The following is a 12,651-nucleotide window of genomic DNA, read 5'->3' on the forward strand; positions in this document are numbered from 1 at the left end:
CTGATCAGAAAAAAAGAGGAATGTTTGGTATACCTAATAAAATAGTTTCTAGACATTTAACAAACATTGTAGTGGAATTTCATTGTTAGGTTTTCAGCATCTTGTGATCCATATAGAAAAGTTGGTTTATTGTTCTTGTCATATCCATGTATATGTATATAAAGAGTACAAAACATTGCTTTGCAATTGATGAACTGACTCTGATTGGAGAAAGAATATTGGTTTTCCTATTGTAAGTATTCCTTCTACTTGCAAAACCAGTGGAGTCTGTGCAGCGTTTACCATGTTCATCAGATAGATCGCAGCTGTATACCCAAAGACCTTCTGGTGATTGGCCACTGGGTCACGTCCTAGGCATTCTCACCTCTGCTACAAGGGCACCACCTGCAAGGAAGCAATGAAGATGGCTGATGATGACACTCTCAATTGGGAGACAGTCACTGACATCTGTGACCTTTGGAAACTGTTTTGAAGGGCATTGAAGAGGTAAGCGGAAATGCAAAGGTCTGCTGGCCAAGAGGAGGGCCCAGAGGTAAAAGGCCAATGAATCATGCACCTTCTCAGCCTAATCTCCCTCTGCAGCAAATGTAGCAAACTGCTCTGTCAGATAGGGCTCACCAGGCAATGCTTAACAGAATTGACCACCAGACGCAAACCATCGTCTTATGAGACAGAAAACACTTCAATCTCCACATACAAAGCTCCTTTTTTCCTGTGAAATTTATCTGTTCATTCACTGGCATCGTTAATTGCCACTGAGGGGATGATGGCCTTAAACCTGATGCAGTCTATGTACACCACATTGCTGTTAGGGAGTTCCAGGATTTTGACCTAGTGACAATCAAGGAACAGCAATGTAGTTTCAAGTCAGGATGGTGTGGCGTGGAGGGGAACTTGCAGGTGGCAATCCGATACTACTGCTGTCCTTGCCCTTCTAGGTGGTAGAAGTCGTGGGTTTGGAAGGTGCTGTTGAAGGAGCCCTGGTGAGTTGCTACAGCGCATCATGTGGATGATAGACACTACTGCCACTGTGGTTGTGCTGGTACTGAATGGTGGATGGGGTACCAATCAAGCAGGCTGCATTGTTGAGCTGCTTGAGTGTTGTTTGAATGGCACTCATCCTTGCAAGTGGAGCGTATCCATCACACACCTGACTTGTGTCTTGTGGACAGGCTTTGGGGAGTCAGGAGGTGAGTTACTTGACACAGATTTCCAGCCTCTGACCTGCTCTTGTAACAGCAGTATTTATATGGCTGGTCCAGTTCAACTTCTGGTCAGTGGTAATCCACCCCCAGGATTGTTGGTGTTTTAAATGACTCAAGAACAGCTTCTTCCCTGCTGCCGTCAGACTTTTGAATGGACCTACCTTGCATTAAGTTGATCTTTCTCTACACCCTAGCTATCAGTGTAACACTACATTCTGCACTCTCTCATTTCCTTCTCTATGAACAGTATGTTTTGTCTGTATAATGCGCAAGAAACAATACTTTTCACTATGCTAATTCGTGTGGCAATAATAAGATTGTAGCTTTTTAAATTCTATATCTGCTGTCTTATTTGGAAAAACTGTTGATGCATGGCATTTGATCCATTTTCATTCCTTTGTTTCCCACATTAAATGTTTAAAGTTTAAGTTTATTTATTAGTGTCACAAATAGGCTTACATTAACCATGAAGTTACTGTGAAAATTCCCCAGTCACCACACTCGGCGCTTGTTTGGGTACACTGAGGGAGAATTTAGTATGGCCAATGCACCTAACCACGTCCTTTTGGACTGTGGGAGGCACCCGGAGGAAACCCATGTAGACACTGGGAGAATGTGCAGATTCGACATGGACAGTGACCCAAGCTGGGAATCGAACCAGAGTCCCTAGCGCTGTGAGGCAGCAGTGCTAACCACCGTGCTGTACATATTATTCAACCATGTGGAGGGGCACTGCAATCGGACAATGTGACAGATCATATCTGTATAGATAATTAATGTTATCTGCTTTTATATTTAAATGCGATCGGTTACCTCTAGTCATTCCATATTTGCTGCCTTACCCAGACAGCATTAAAGATGGGAATTTCCAGGCTAATGAAGTTGTGGTCTGATTGTATTAACAGAACAAAAATGGTTGGCCTGAATGAAGGGTGCCAGTAGAATTTGCTTCAACACAATTTCCTGGTACCATTTTCATATTAAGAGTTCTTTAGGTGGCAGCACAAATTGTTGTCATTAGGAGGGGAATCCAAGATCTCCGAGGTCCAACCCAATTAAGTGAGCTTTGAATTTCATGCTTACAGTGACAAATGTTGATGTTGGAGTATGTTTTGCCCAATGTTTATGTTGAGAACTCTTTGATCGTTCATATCTGAATTCAGAATACAGATCCCACCTGTGTCCCAAGAATTCTTTTTTCCCCTAACATCTAAAGAATTTTTAATATGAAATCTTTAATGCTGACCTGACTGTGTATCTAAGGTGGTAAGTGATTGATTATTGGCTGCATGCATAGAGCTATTTTGTTTATTGAGCTTTTTCCGACTTGGGTTTAACTGGACTAATTTGCCAATGTATTTATGAAGCTATTGAAATGTGTAATGAATATAGTTTGAGTATTTTTGTCATGCGGAGAGTTGGAATTCTTTTGGGGAAGTTGTGTTCTGTAATTACATGGAACGGTGAGCAAAACATTGTTTTTTGAGAGGGCAGGTTCTCCTATCTTCCTACTCAGTTTAAAGTTTCTGGCACTGTTTAACTCCTTTCCAAAGCTAGAACTCCTTTTGTAAGATGATTAATTTTGTGTGAATTAGTCTAGAGTTACATAATGTTTAAGACTGTTGAAACTTGTTCACCAATGGACCATTTTATAAACAAAATATTTTCTTTACTTCAATCAAGCCATTGTTAGAGGTAAAAATACTTCCTTTGGCACCACCTAGTCTCTCTTTGGATTCCAAAAAGTTACCAAGATGAAAACTAAACCCAAATCTCTAAACATTTTCCCTATTTGCAGTCCGGAAGAATCATTGAAGCACAAGATGGTGATGTCAGTCAGGAACTGGAGAGTCAGTCTTCTGCAGCATCTACAGTGAGTCGACGATATGTCTTGCCAAGTGGAAGAATCATGCCAAACACAATTTTTGTTGGTGGAATTGACTTTGAGGTATGCTATAAGATAACGTTTTGAGTTTTTAAACAGTTCGGTATTCTAATCTCTGGAAGATGTGAATGTTGCATTACTCTACAGAATAATCCGTGGTTTTTTTTATCCACAGTATAGCACCATGCATCATGTACACTAGATGTAAAAGGCTTGTGCCTGCTCAATCCACTGATGTATACAAAGGTCGGGTAGCAGAACTGTATGTTTAATGCTGGAGATTGAGAAGTAGTAGGATACTAAAAAAATTTGGTTCCTTAAGTTGTGTTCTTTGTAAATGTATGTTAAATAAAACCTACAGATGTAAAACCTATAGTAGTCCATTAACGTATATTAAAATATGCAATGCTGGAACTACTCAGCAAGACTTGGCAGCATCTGTGTAGAAAGGAACAGAGTTAACGTTTCAGATCTTTAACCTTTCGTCAGATAACTTGTGGTGAAAGATCTCGGACCTGAAATGTTAACTTTGTCCCCCTCTATACAGATGCTGCCAGCCCTGCTGAATGGTTTCAGCATCAGCAGTATTTTGCTTTGTAAACTTTAATACAAAGGTCAAAATGTATTCCAGGGCATGCATTATATTTCCACATTTTGCACTTTTATCCATGCTCATGAAAAAATATCAATATTTCTGTAACAATCCTGGAGGTCATGGGTCACCTGACCACAAAGGTTTCTACCTCTTAAAGTTGTCAATATTTTTGAAAGACAGTTTTGAAGTGGCCTTTTTTTCCCCCATTTATGGCATAACTGCTCTTGCTGGACACTCTTCTTGCTTGTGCATCTTGTTCCTGCCACACTGACATTTTGATGGTGGTTGTCACTCTTCCCATTTTGGTGTGCTTTCTTTCTTGTAACAGAATGAATGAGTTCGCCCAATCTACCCATGGGATCTGAGAAAAAGCCCTGTTCAATTTTCTGAGCTCAGTTTGCCTTGCGATTTGTACTATCATTAGTGTTAATCTTCTCTTTTCTGTAAGAAATCTAATAAGAGGACCCCAATGACAATTTTGTCACTAATCAGTTGTCACTTAATTGTAGTTCCCTGCCATCTGTTATAGATCCTTGATGAACAAATCTATGCTATTGTCTGGTCTTTGCTACCTTTTGTTAAATTTAGCGTTTGGCTCTGACGGATGCTGAAATATGAATCGAAAGCTTACTTTGTGAGAAGTTGAAATCTCATCAGCCTCCTGCCTTGCTATCCAGTCAGGAATTGATCCAGCTGCATAAAGTAACGTATTGTCCTGGTCTTTAAAAAAATCTGTGTATAGAATGGTTCTGCACCTTGTAAATCTTTCTCCAGTGATCCCAGTTTTGGGCTTTTGAAAATGTTTGAGAGTAGTTGTGTAGATTCCATGCTTCCAACCTGGAATTGTTCTAGGTCCTGTTCTGCTGCTTACTGCTTGAGATCTGTGCTCTCTGTCATTTGGACAGCAGGTCTGGATCTCAGCTTGTATTTGCTACCCCTTTCAGGCTCTGACTCTGGGGAATGTTGAATTTGTTACTTTTGTCTCCACAATGATCTCAGGATTCGCTGGGTCTGTAGTTTCATAAGGTTCACTGGGTTTTACTTGCTGTCTGCAGCCACCCTGTTTTGTTGTGTGGTTCAGGATTGTTATTTGGGGATTGTCTCTTCTCCCAAAGTGAATTGCCTGAGACTATAGTTTTTGAAACCATTACTCTTTATTTGCAGCTACTATATATTTATTGGGACCTCTGCGCAACGTTGGAACTTCTGCTTTTTCCAGATCTCTAACTCAGTCATATGATTTGATGTTATTACATCAGCATCATGTATGCTTCTGATAACCTTTTACTCTATGCCAGCTATATTTCAGTGATTAATCAAGTGATTGCCAGGTTGAGTGATTGCATTCTGTACAGTGACTTTTTTTTGTGTGCAGCAGCACTTGGAGTGATCATGTCAGGCATTACTGTGGGTCTGGCGTCCCATGTAGGCCAGACCAGGTAAGGATGGCAGATTTCCTTCCGTAAAGAACATTAGTGAACCAGAGGAGTTTTTACAACAATTGACAATAGTTTCATGGTCATCATTAGACTTTTTAATTCTTGATTTGGATTTCACCACCTGTCCTGATGGGAATCAATCCCGGATCTCCAGAGCAGTACCCTGAGTCTCTGTATTACTACTACAGTGACAGTGCCACTGAAATGTAGGAGAGAAGGGGGGCTTTGAGTTGATTCTATGATTATTGTATCCTGCTAATCTTAATTATCACTTTGCATGTTTTTTATTGGCTGAGCTCTTATTATTCTGTAAATACAGCATGCATAATTGTAGAACATGACAATGTTACCTATACAGTATGCAATAAGCTATTTCTTTAAATGGGTATGATATGAATTTGCTGTATTTTTAAACTCTTGCAAGGAAAACTACGCTGGCAAAACTTTATTTTCCTAAGGGGGATGGCCAATGGAATTCCGTTTGCAGGATAGTGGGGGTAGGTGTGCAAGCTGTTGTGTGAACAGATAACTTGTCAAATGTTCTATTGAATGCCCTGGTTTAGGAGCTTGTATTTTTTTTGTTAGACCTTAGTTGAAAGGGAGACTGAAACTTTAGTTTCTCAAAACTGCAACTGGTTGAACTGCTGTAAGACAGACTGCTTGTGTTCAGATTACTTGTCAGTGCAATGTAGGTAGCCTGATGAAAGCAAAAACCCTGGCAATAGGCAAATGCAAAACTGCTGCAGCTGTTCAAGTAATTCACTGATCAACCATAGTGCACAGGTTTGTTACTTGAGGGTTTGGATAAAAGTAATACTCGTGGATCTGCCATCAAGACCATTTTGAGCAGAGCTGAGGTGGTTCTGGAGAAGGATGCCTTTTGTTGAAGATTGTACCTGTGGAACCTAGGTTGATTAGGCGCCGTTGTCAGATGAGAATTGATGGCTAAGTCTTTTAAGAAAGGGAATTGAAATTCTATCTGAAGAAGTTCAGACCGTTGAAGAACTTCGTGGCTGAGTGTGATGACATATCTGCTGAGTAGGCTCCCGGTAAATCTGAGCTCTATCTTTGCATCTGCTATTAAATGCGTAATTTGTAAATGCATTGACTGTGATTTGATAAATTGTTTAATTTTATGTTGATTTTTGGTTTGACTTAAAGTGGAAGATGTGAAGTAAAATCTAATTCGAGTCATTTGATAAGCTGTTCTTTTGGAGGGTGGTGATAATGGCCTAGTGGTATTATCGTTAGACCATTAATCCAGAAACTCGCTAATGTTCTGGGCACCCGGGTTTGAGTCTCACCATGGCAGATGGTAGAATTTAAATTCCATAAATATCTGGAATTAAGAATCTACTGATGACTATGAAACTGTTGTCGATTGTCTGAAAAACCCATCTAGTTCACTAATGTCCTTTAGGGAAGGAAATCTGCTGTCCTTACCTGGTCTGGCCTACATGTGACTCCAGAGCCACAGCAATGTAGTTGACTCTCAATGCCCTCCAAGGGCAACTAGGGATGGGCAATAAATGCTGGCCAGCCAGCGAGGGAGATGAGGGAGGAAATTGCAGGGACTCTGACCCAAATTTTTAATTCCTCTGTAGCCACCAGGGAGATGCCAAAGGTCTGGAGAACAGCTAATGTGGTCCCACTATTTGAGAGCAGTTGTAGAGACAAGCCAGGGAACTACAGACCAGTGCATCTCATGTCTATGGTTGGGAAACTACTGGAGGAGAGAATCTATCTCCATTTGGCGAGACAAGGTTTGATCGGGGATAGTCAGCATGGCTTTCAGAGGGAGGTCATGCCTAACAAATTTGATTGAATTTTTTGAGCATGTAACCAAGTGTGTAGATAAGGTTAGGGCGGTTGATGTAGTTTACATGGATTTCACTAAAGTCTTTGACAAAGTCACACATGATAGACTTATTAAGAAGGCAAATGCACATGGGATACAGGGTGCTTTGATCAAGTGGGTTCATAATTGGCTTGACAGTAGGATATAGAGGGTGATGACAGACTGCTGTTTTAATGACTGGAGGCTAGTAACCAGTGGTATACCACTGGGTCCCCTGTTGTTCATCATTTATATAAATGACATAGAAAACTATGTGGGGGGTAAGGATCAGTCAGTTTGCCAATGACCCAAAGATTGGCCAGGTGATTAACTGAGGTTGAGTGTCTTAGGTTACAGGAAGATGTAGACAAGATGGTCAAATGGGTGGATAAGTGGCAGATGGAATTTAATCCTGAAAAGCAAGAAGTGATACACTTTGGAAGGAGTAATTTGACAAGGAAGTATGCTATGAAAGATCTGACTGAAGTTCAGAAGAGCAAAGAGACCTTGGCGTTTTGGTCCATAGATTTCTGAAAGCGAAAAGGCAGGTTAATAGGGTGGTGAAAAAGGCATACGACCCAGTTGCCATCAATTGGAGTATAGATTACAAAAGCAGAGAGGCCATGATGGAGTTGCATAGAACTTTGGTGAGGCCACAGCTGGAGTACTGAGTGCAGTTCTGGTTGTCACATTATAGAAAGGGCGTGAACGCGTTGGAAGGGATGCAGAGGAGATTCACCAGGATGTTGCTTGGGATGGAACATTTAAGTTATAAAGAGAGATTGGATAGGCTTGGGTTGTTTTCTCTGGAGCAGAGAAGACTGAAGGGCGACCTGATTGGGAGGTGTGGGTAGGGAGCGGCTGTTCCCCTTGGTTGAAGGATCAGTTACGAGGGGACACAAGTTAAAAGTAATGGGTAGGAGGTTTAGGGGGGGATTTGAGGAAACCAGAGGGTGGTGACGGTCTGGAATACGTTACCTGGGAGGGTGGTGGAGGCAGGATGCCTTGTCCTTTAAAATGAGTTGAGGACTTTAAAATGGATCAGTCCTTGGGATTCCATAACAAGCAAGGCTATGAGCCAAGTGCTGGCAATTGGAGTGGGCAGGTCAGGGCCTTTCATGCGTTGGTGCGGACTCGAAAGGCCTCTTCTGTATTGTAGTATTCCGTGAAGGTGTTCAAAAAAAGTAGGAAAGGGGCAGGGGTGGTGGTATTTATTTAAAAAAACATTGCAGTGCTGGAGAAGAAAGATGTCCCATAGGGTTCAAGGACAGAATCACAATTAAGGAACAAAAAGAGTCATCTGTAGATGGTCAGCTAATGAGAAGGATACAGAAAACAAATTTGCAGGGAAATTAGAGATGCAAATGTAGAGTAGTTTTAATGGGGGCCTTTAATTACCAGTATGTCGATTGGGATAGTGGTAATGTAAAGGGTGAGAGGGGCAAAAGTTCCTAGATTATGTTCAGGAGAATTTTTTGCAGCTGAATGTGTCCAGTCCATTAGTAAATTATTATGGCAAATTTGTTTCTAACTTGACTACATTATTGAAGCCATTGCATAATTTACTATGTCTGAGACCACCATGGGACTTGACAATAGAATGTGAGAAAGCACACAAGGATGTCAAAGATGCTGTGCAGAAGTCTGAAGTATTGGTTCACTTTAATCTGAAGCTACCATCACTGCTTGCTTGTGGTGCTTCACCTTGTGGAGTATTGTCAGTCATTTCATACACACCTTCAGGCGAAGAACAAACAATAGCTTTTGCTTTGCATACACTGATAGTGCTGAATCTAATTTTGCTGAGGTTTAAAAAAAAGTATGGCATCTAATTTTTGGCCTACAGAGGTTTCATCATTATTTGTATGGTTGTCATATCATATTGACTGATCATCAACCTTAACTATTTTTGGGTTATATAAATGCATACTGTCATTAGCTGCTAGCCAATTGCAAAGATGGTCACTAATCTGATCTCCATGCTCCTATCATGCAAAGTATTGTTAATTAGAGTGCCATGCTCATACTTATCTTTACCTATTGAGCAGATGCCACCAACTAGTTTTGCTAATATTCTTCTCTTTTTGCTAGTAAATCATTTGCTTGTGACAGCTTCTCAGTTCAGAAACCTATTCGGAATGATCCTATGATGGGGAAGGTGATGAATATGGTATTGAAAGGAATGTTAGCAAGGATGCATCGTCCGCACCCTGATTTGAAACTAAATATGTCAACGCTTGAATTCACCCTCCAAACCAGGTGTCTATTCGAGTGAGAAATCCGAGTGATCATTCCTCCTCGTCTGCATGGAAGAGTTCTTGAACAACTACATGAGGGACATCCTGGCTTAGAAAGAATTAGCATGCAGTTTTTTTTTGGTGGCAGGGTCTGGATGCTCACATTGAAGATCAAGTAGTATAGTATCAATCCTGTGCATGAATAAGAAATATATCACCATTGTCCCCTTTACATCCTTGGGAGTGGACAAATTTCCATGGCAGTGATTGCATGTAGATTTTGCTAGACTGTTTGAAGTTTGCATTTTCTTACTCATAATTGATGCACACTCAAAAGTGGCCAGAAGTTACCAAGGGATCCACTACATCTGAATAAACTATTGAAAAGCTTGACAAAGTTTTTGCATGATTTGGTAAACTGGAATAGATTGTTAGTGATAATGGTTCGCAGTTTACTTCACAAGTTTGTGGATTATTTTAAAGTAAATGGTATTCAGCAAACAAATTTCACATGTTATCATCTATCAGCCAATGGATTAGTTGAAAGATTTGTACAATCCTTGAAGCATTCTGCAAAAGCTTCAAGAGAGCAAGATTTGTTATCGCATTGTGTAAATGGATTTTTGGCACCTTATAGAAAAACTGCTCATGTGACTATCCGAAGTTCACCTGCATTTCTATTCCAGGGATTAAATTGAGAACTACGTTTGATTTACTACCTCCAGAAACAACAGAGACAGAGGGTCAGCAACAATTTCAAGTCACTAGACGAGAAGTGAGGGCAAAAGGATGCTCATTGCAACAAGGAGATCGGGTGTTAGCACTTAATTATACCATGAGTAAGAAATGCGTAGCAGCCATAGTTTTAGAAAAAAAACAGGTCCAATCTCTTACACAGTTCAAACTGAAGATTTACTGGTTTGGTGACGCCATGCTGACTGACTACTTGTCATCTCAATGATTTTTCCGAATCATCTCCAGAACTACCATTCTCTTCAGTCCCTTGTATTGTCAATGCTACTACAAAGACTTAGTTGAATGAGAGTTGCCTGATGTTTGTGTCTACTATACCATGTGAGAATGATGCAGAATTAGTTCCAAGGGAACATGGGCGGCACGGTAGCACAGTGGTTAGCACTGCTGCTTCACAGCTTTAGGATAGTACTGGACAAGGATGAGTGCTGTCCTACGGGCACCGGGTGCTAAATTGGGGGAAGGCTAACTATAGCCGGATTAGGCAGGAATTGGTGGATGTTGATTGGGAGAGGATGTTCGAGGGTAAGTCCGCGTCTGGCATGTGGGAGTCTTTTAAGGAACTATTGATAAGGCTGCAGGATAGGCATGTGCCTATAAAAAGGAAAGATAGGAAAGGTAGGATTCGAGAGCCGTGGATAACCAGGGAAATTGAGGATCTGATTAAAATGAAAAGGGAGGCGTACGTTAAGTCCAGGCAACAGAAAACAGATGGAGCTCTGGAGGAATACAGAGAGAGTAGGAAAGAACTCAAACGGGGAGTTAGAAGGGTAAAAAGAGGTCACGAGATGTTCTTGGCAGGCAGGATTAAGGAGAATCCTAAGGCATTCTATTCATACGTTAGGAACAAAAGAGTTGTCAGGGAGAAAATCGGACCTCTCAGGGACAAAGGAGGGGAATTATGCTTAGAACCCAAGGGAATAGGGGAGATCCTAAATGAATACTTTGCATCGGTATTCACGAAGGAGAGGGGCGTGTTAACCGGGAGTGTCTCGGAGGGAGGTGCTGACCCGTTAGAGAAAATCTCCATTACAAGAGAGGAAGTGTTAGGTTTTTTAGGGAACATTAAAACTGACAAAGCCCCAGGGCCTGATGGCATCTATCCTCGACTGCTCAGGGAGACGAGAGATGAAATTGCTGGGCCTCTAACAGAAATCTTTGTCGCTTCTTTGGACACGGGTGAGGTCCCTGAGGATTGGAGGATAGCGAATGTGGGGAGGTCGTGCCTTACAAATTTGGTGGAGGTTTTTGAGGAAGTGACAAAAACGGTTGATGAAGGAAGGGCCGTGGATGTCGTCTATATGGATTTCAGTAAGGCATTTGACAAAGTCCCACATGGCAGGTTGGTTAAGAAGGTTAAGGCTCATGGGATACAAGGAGAAGTGGCTAGATGGGTGGAGAACTGGCTTGGCCAAAGGAGACAGAGGGTAGTGGTCGAAGGGTCTTTTTCCGGCTGGAGGTTTGTGACCAGTGGTGTTCCGCAGGGCTCTGTACTGGGACCTCTGCTATTTGTGATATATATAAATGATTTGGAAGAAGGTGTAACTGGTGTAATCAGCAAGTTTGCGGATGACACGAAGATGGCTGGACTTGCGGATAGCGAAGAGCATTGTCGGGTAATACAGCAGGATATAGATAGGCTGGAAAATTGGGCGGAGAGGTGGCAGATGGAGTTTAATCCGGATAAATGCGAAGTGATACATTTTGGAAGAAATAATGTAGGGAGGAGTTATACAATAAATGGCAGAGTCATCAGGAGTATAAAAACACAGAGGGACCTAGGTGTGCAAGTCCACAAATCCTTGAAGGTGGCAACACAGGTGGAGAAGGTGGTGAAGAAGGCATATGGTATGCTTGCCTTTATAGGACGGGGTATAGAGTATAAAAGCTGGAGTCTGATGATGCAGCTGTATAGAACGCTGGTTAGGCCACATTTGGAGTACTGCATCCAGTTCTGGTTGCCGCACTACCAGAAGGACGTGGAGGCGTTGGAGAGAGTGCAGAGAAGGTTTACCAGGATGTTGCCTGGTATGGAGGGTCTTAGCTATGAGGAGAGATTGGGTAAACTGGGGTTGTTCTCCCTGGAAAGACGGAGAATGAGGGGATATCTAATAGAGGTGTACAAGATTATGAAGGGGATAGATAGGGTGAACGGTGGGAAGCTTTTTCCCAGATCAGAAGTGACGTTCACGAGGGGTCACGGGCTCAAGGTGAGAGGGGCGAAGTATAACTCGGATATTAGAGGGATGTTTTTTACACAGAGGGTGGTGGGGGCCTGGAATGCGCTGCCAAGTAGGGTGGTGGAGGCTGACACGCTGACATCGTTTAAGACTTACCTGGATAGTCACATGAGCAGCCTGGGAATGGAGGGATACAAACGATTGGTCTAGTTGGACCAAGGAGCGGCACAGGCTTGGAGGGCCGAAGGGCCTGTTTCCTGTGCTATACTGTTCTTTGTTCTTTGTTCTTTGGGACCTGGGTTTGATTCCCGGCTTGGGTCACTGTGTGTGGAGTTTGCACATTCTCTCGTGTCTGCGTGGGTTTCCTCCGGGTGCTCCGGTTTCCTCCCACAGTCCAAAGATGTACGGGTTAGGTTGATTGGCCATGCTAAAAATTGCCCTTAGTGTCCTGAGATGTGTAGGTTAGAGGAATTAGTGGGTAAATATGTAGGGATATGGGGGTAGGGCCTGGGTGGGATTG

The 12,651-nt window shown here is 42.1% G+C and overlaps 1 protein-coding gene across 1 annotated transcript in view; it reads left to right on the forward strand.

Annotated features, from left to right (window-relative positions):
• dazl (deleted in azoospermia-like) overlaps positions 1-12,651 on the forward strand; it is a 176,692-nt gene that overhangs the window by 44,241 nt on the left and 119,800 nt on the right. The window contains exon 2 of the mRNA XM_078200398.1: positions 3,004-3,153. Within this exon, the coding sequence (XP_078056524.1) occupies positions 3,004-3,153 (150 nt within the window). The remainder of the gene's footprint in view (positions 1-3,003; positions 3,154-12,651) is intronic.

This window comes from Mustelus asterias, chromosome 2 (genome assembly GCF_964213995.1).
Source record: "Mustelus asterias chromosome 2, sMusAst1.hap1.1, whole genome shotgun sequence".
NCBI lineage: Eukaryota > Metazoa > Chordata > Chondrichthyes > Carcharhiniformes > Triakidae > Mustelus > Mustelus asterias.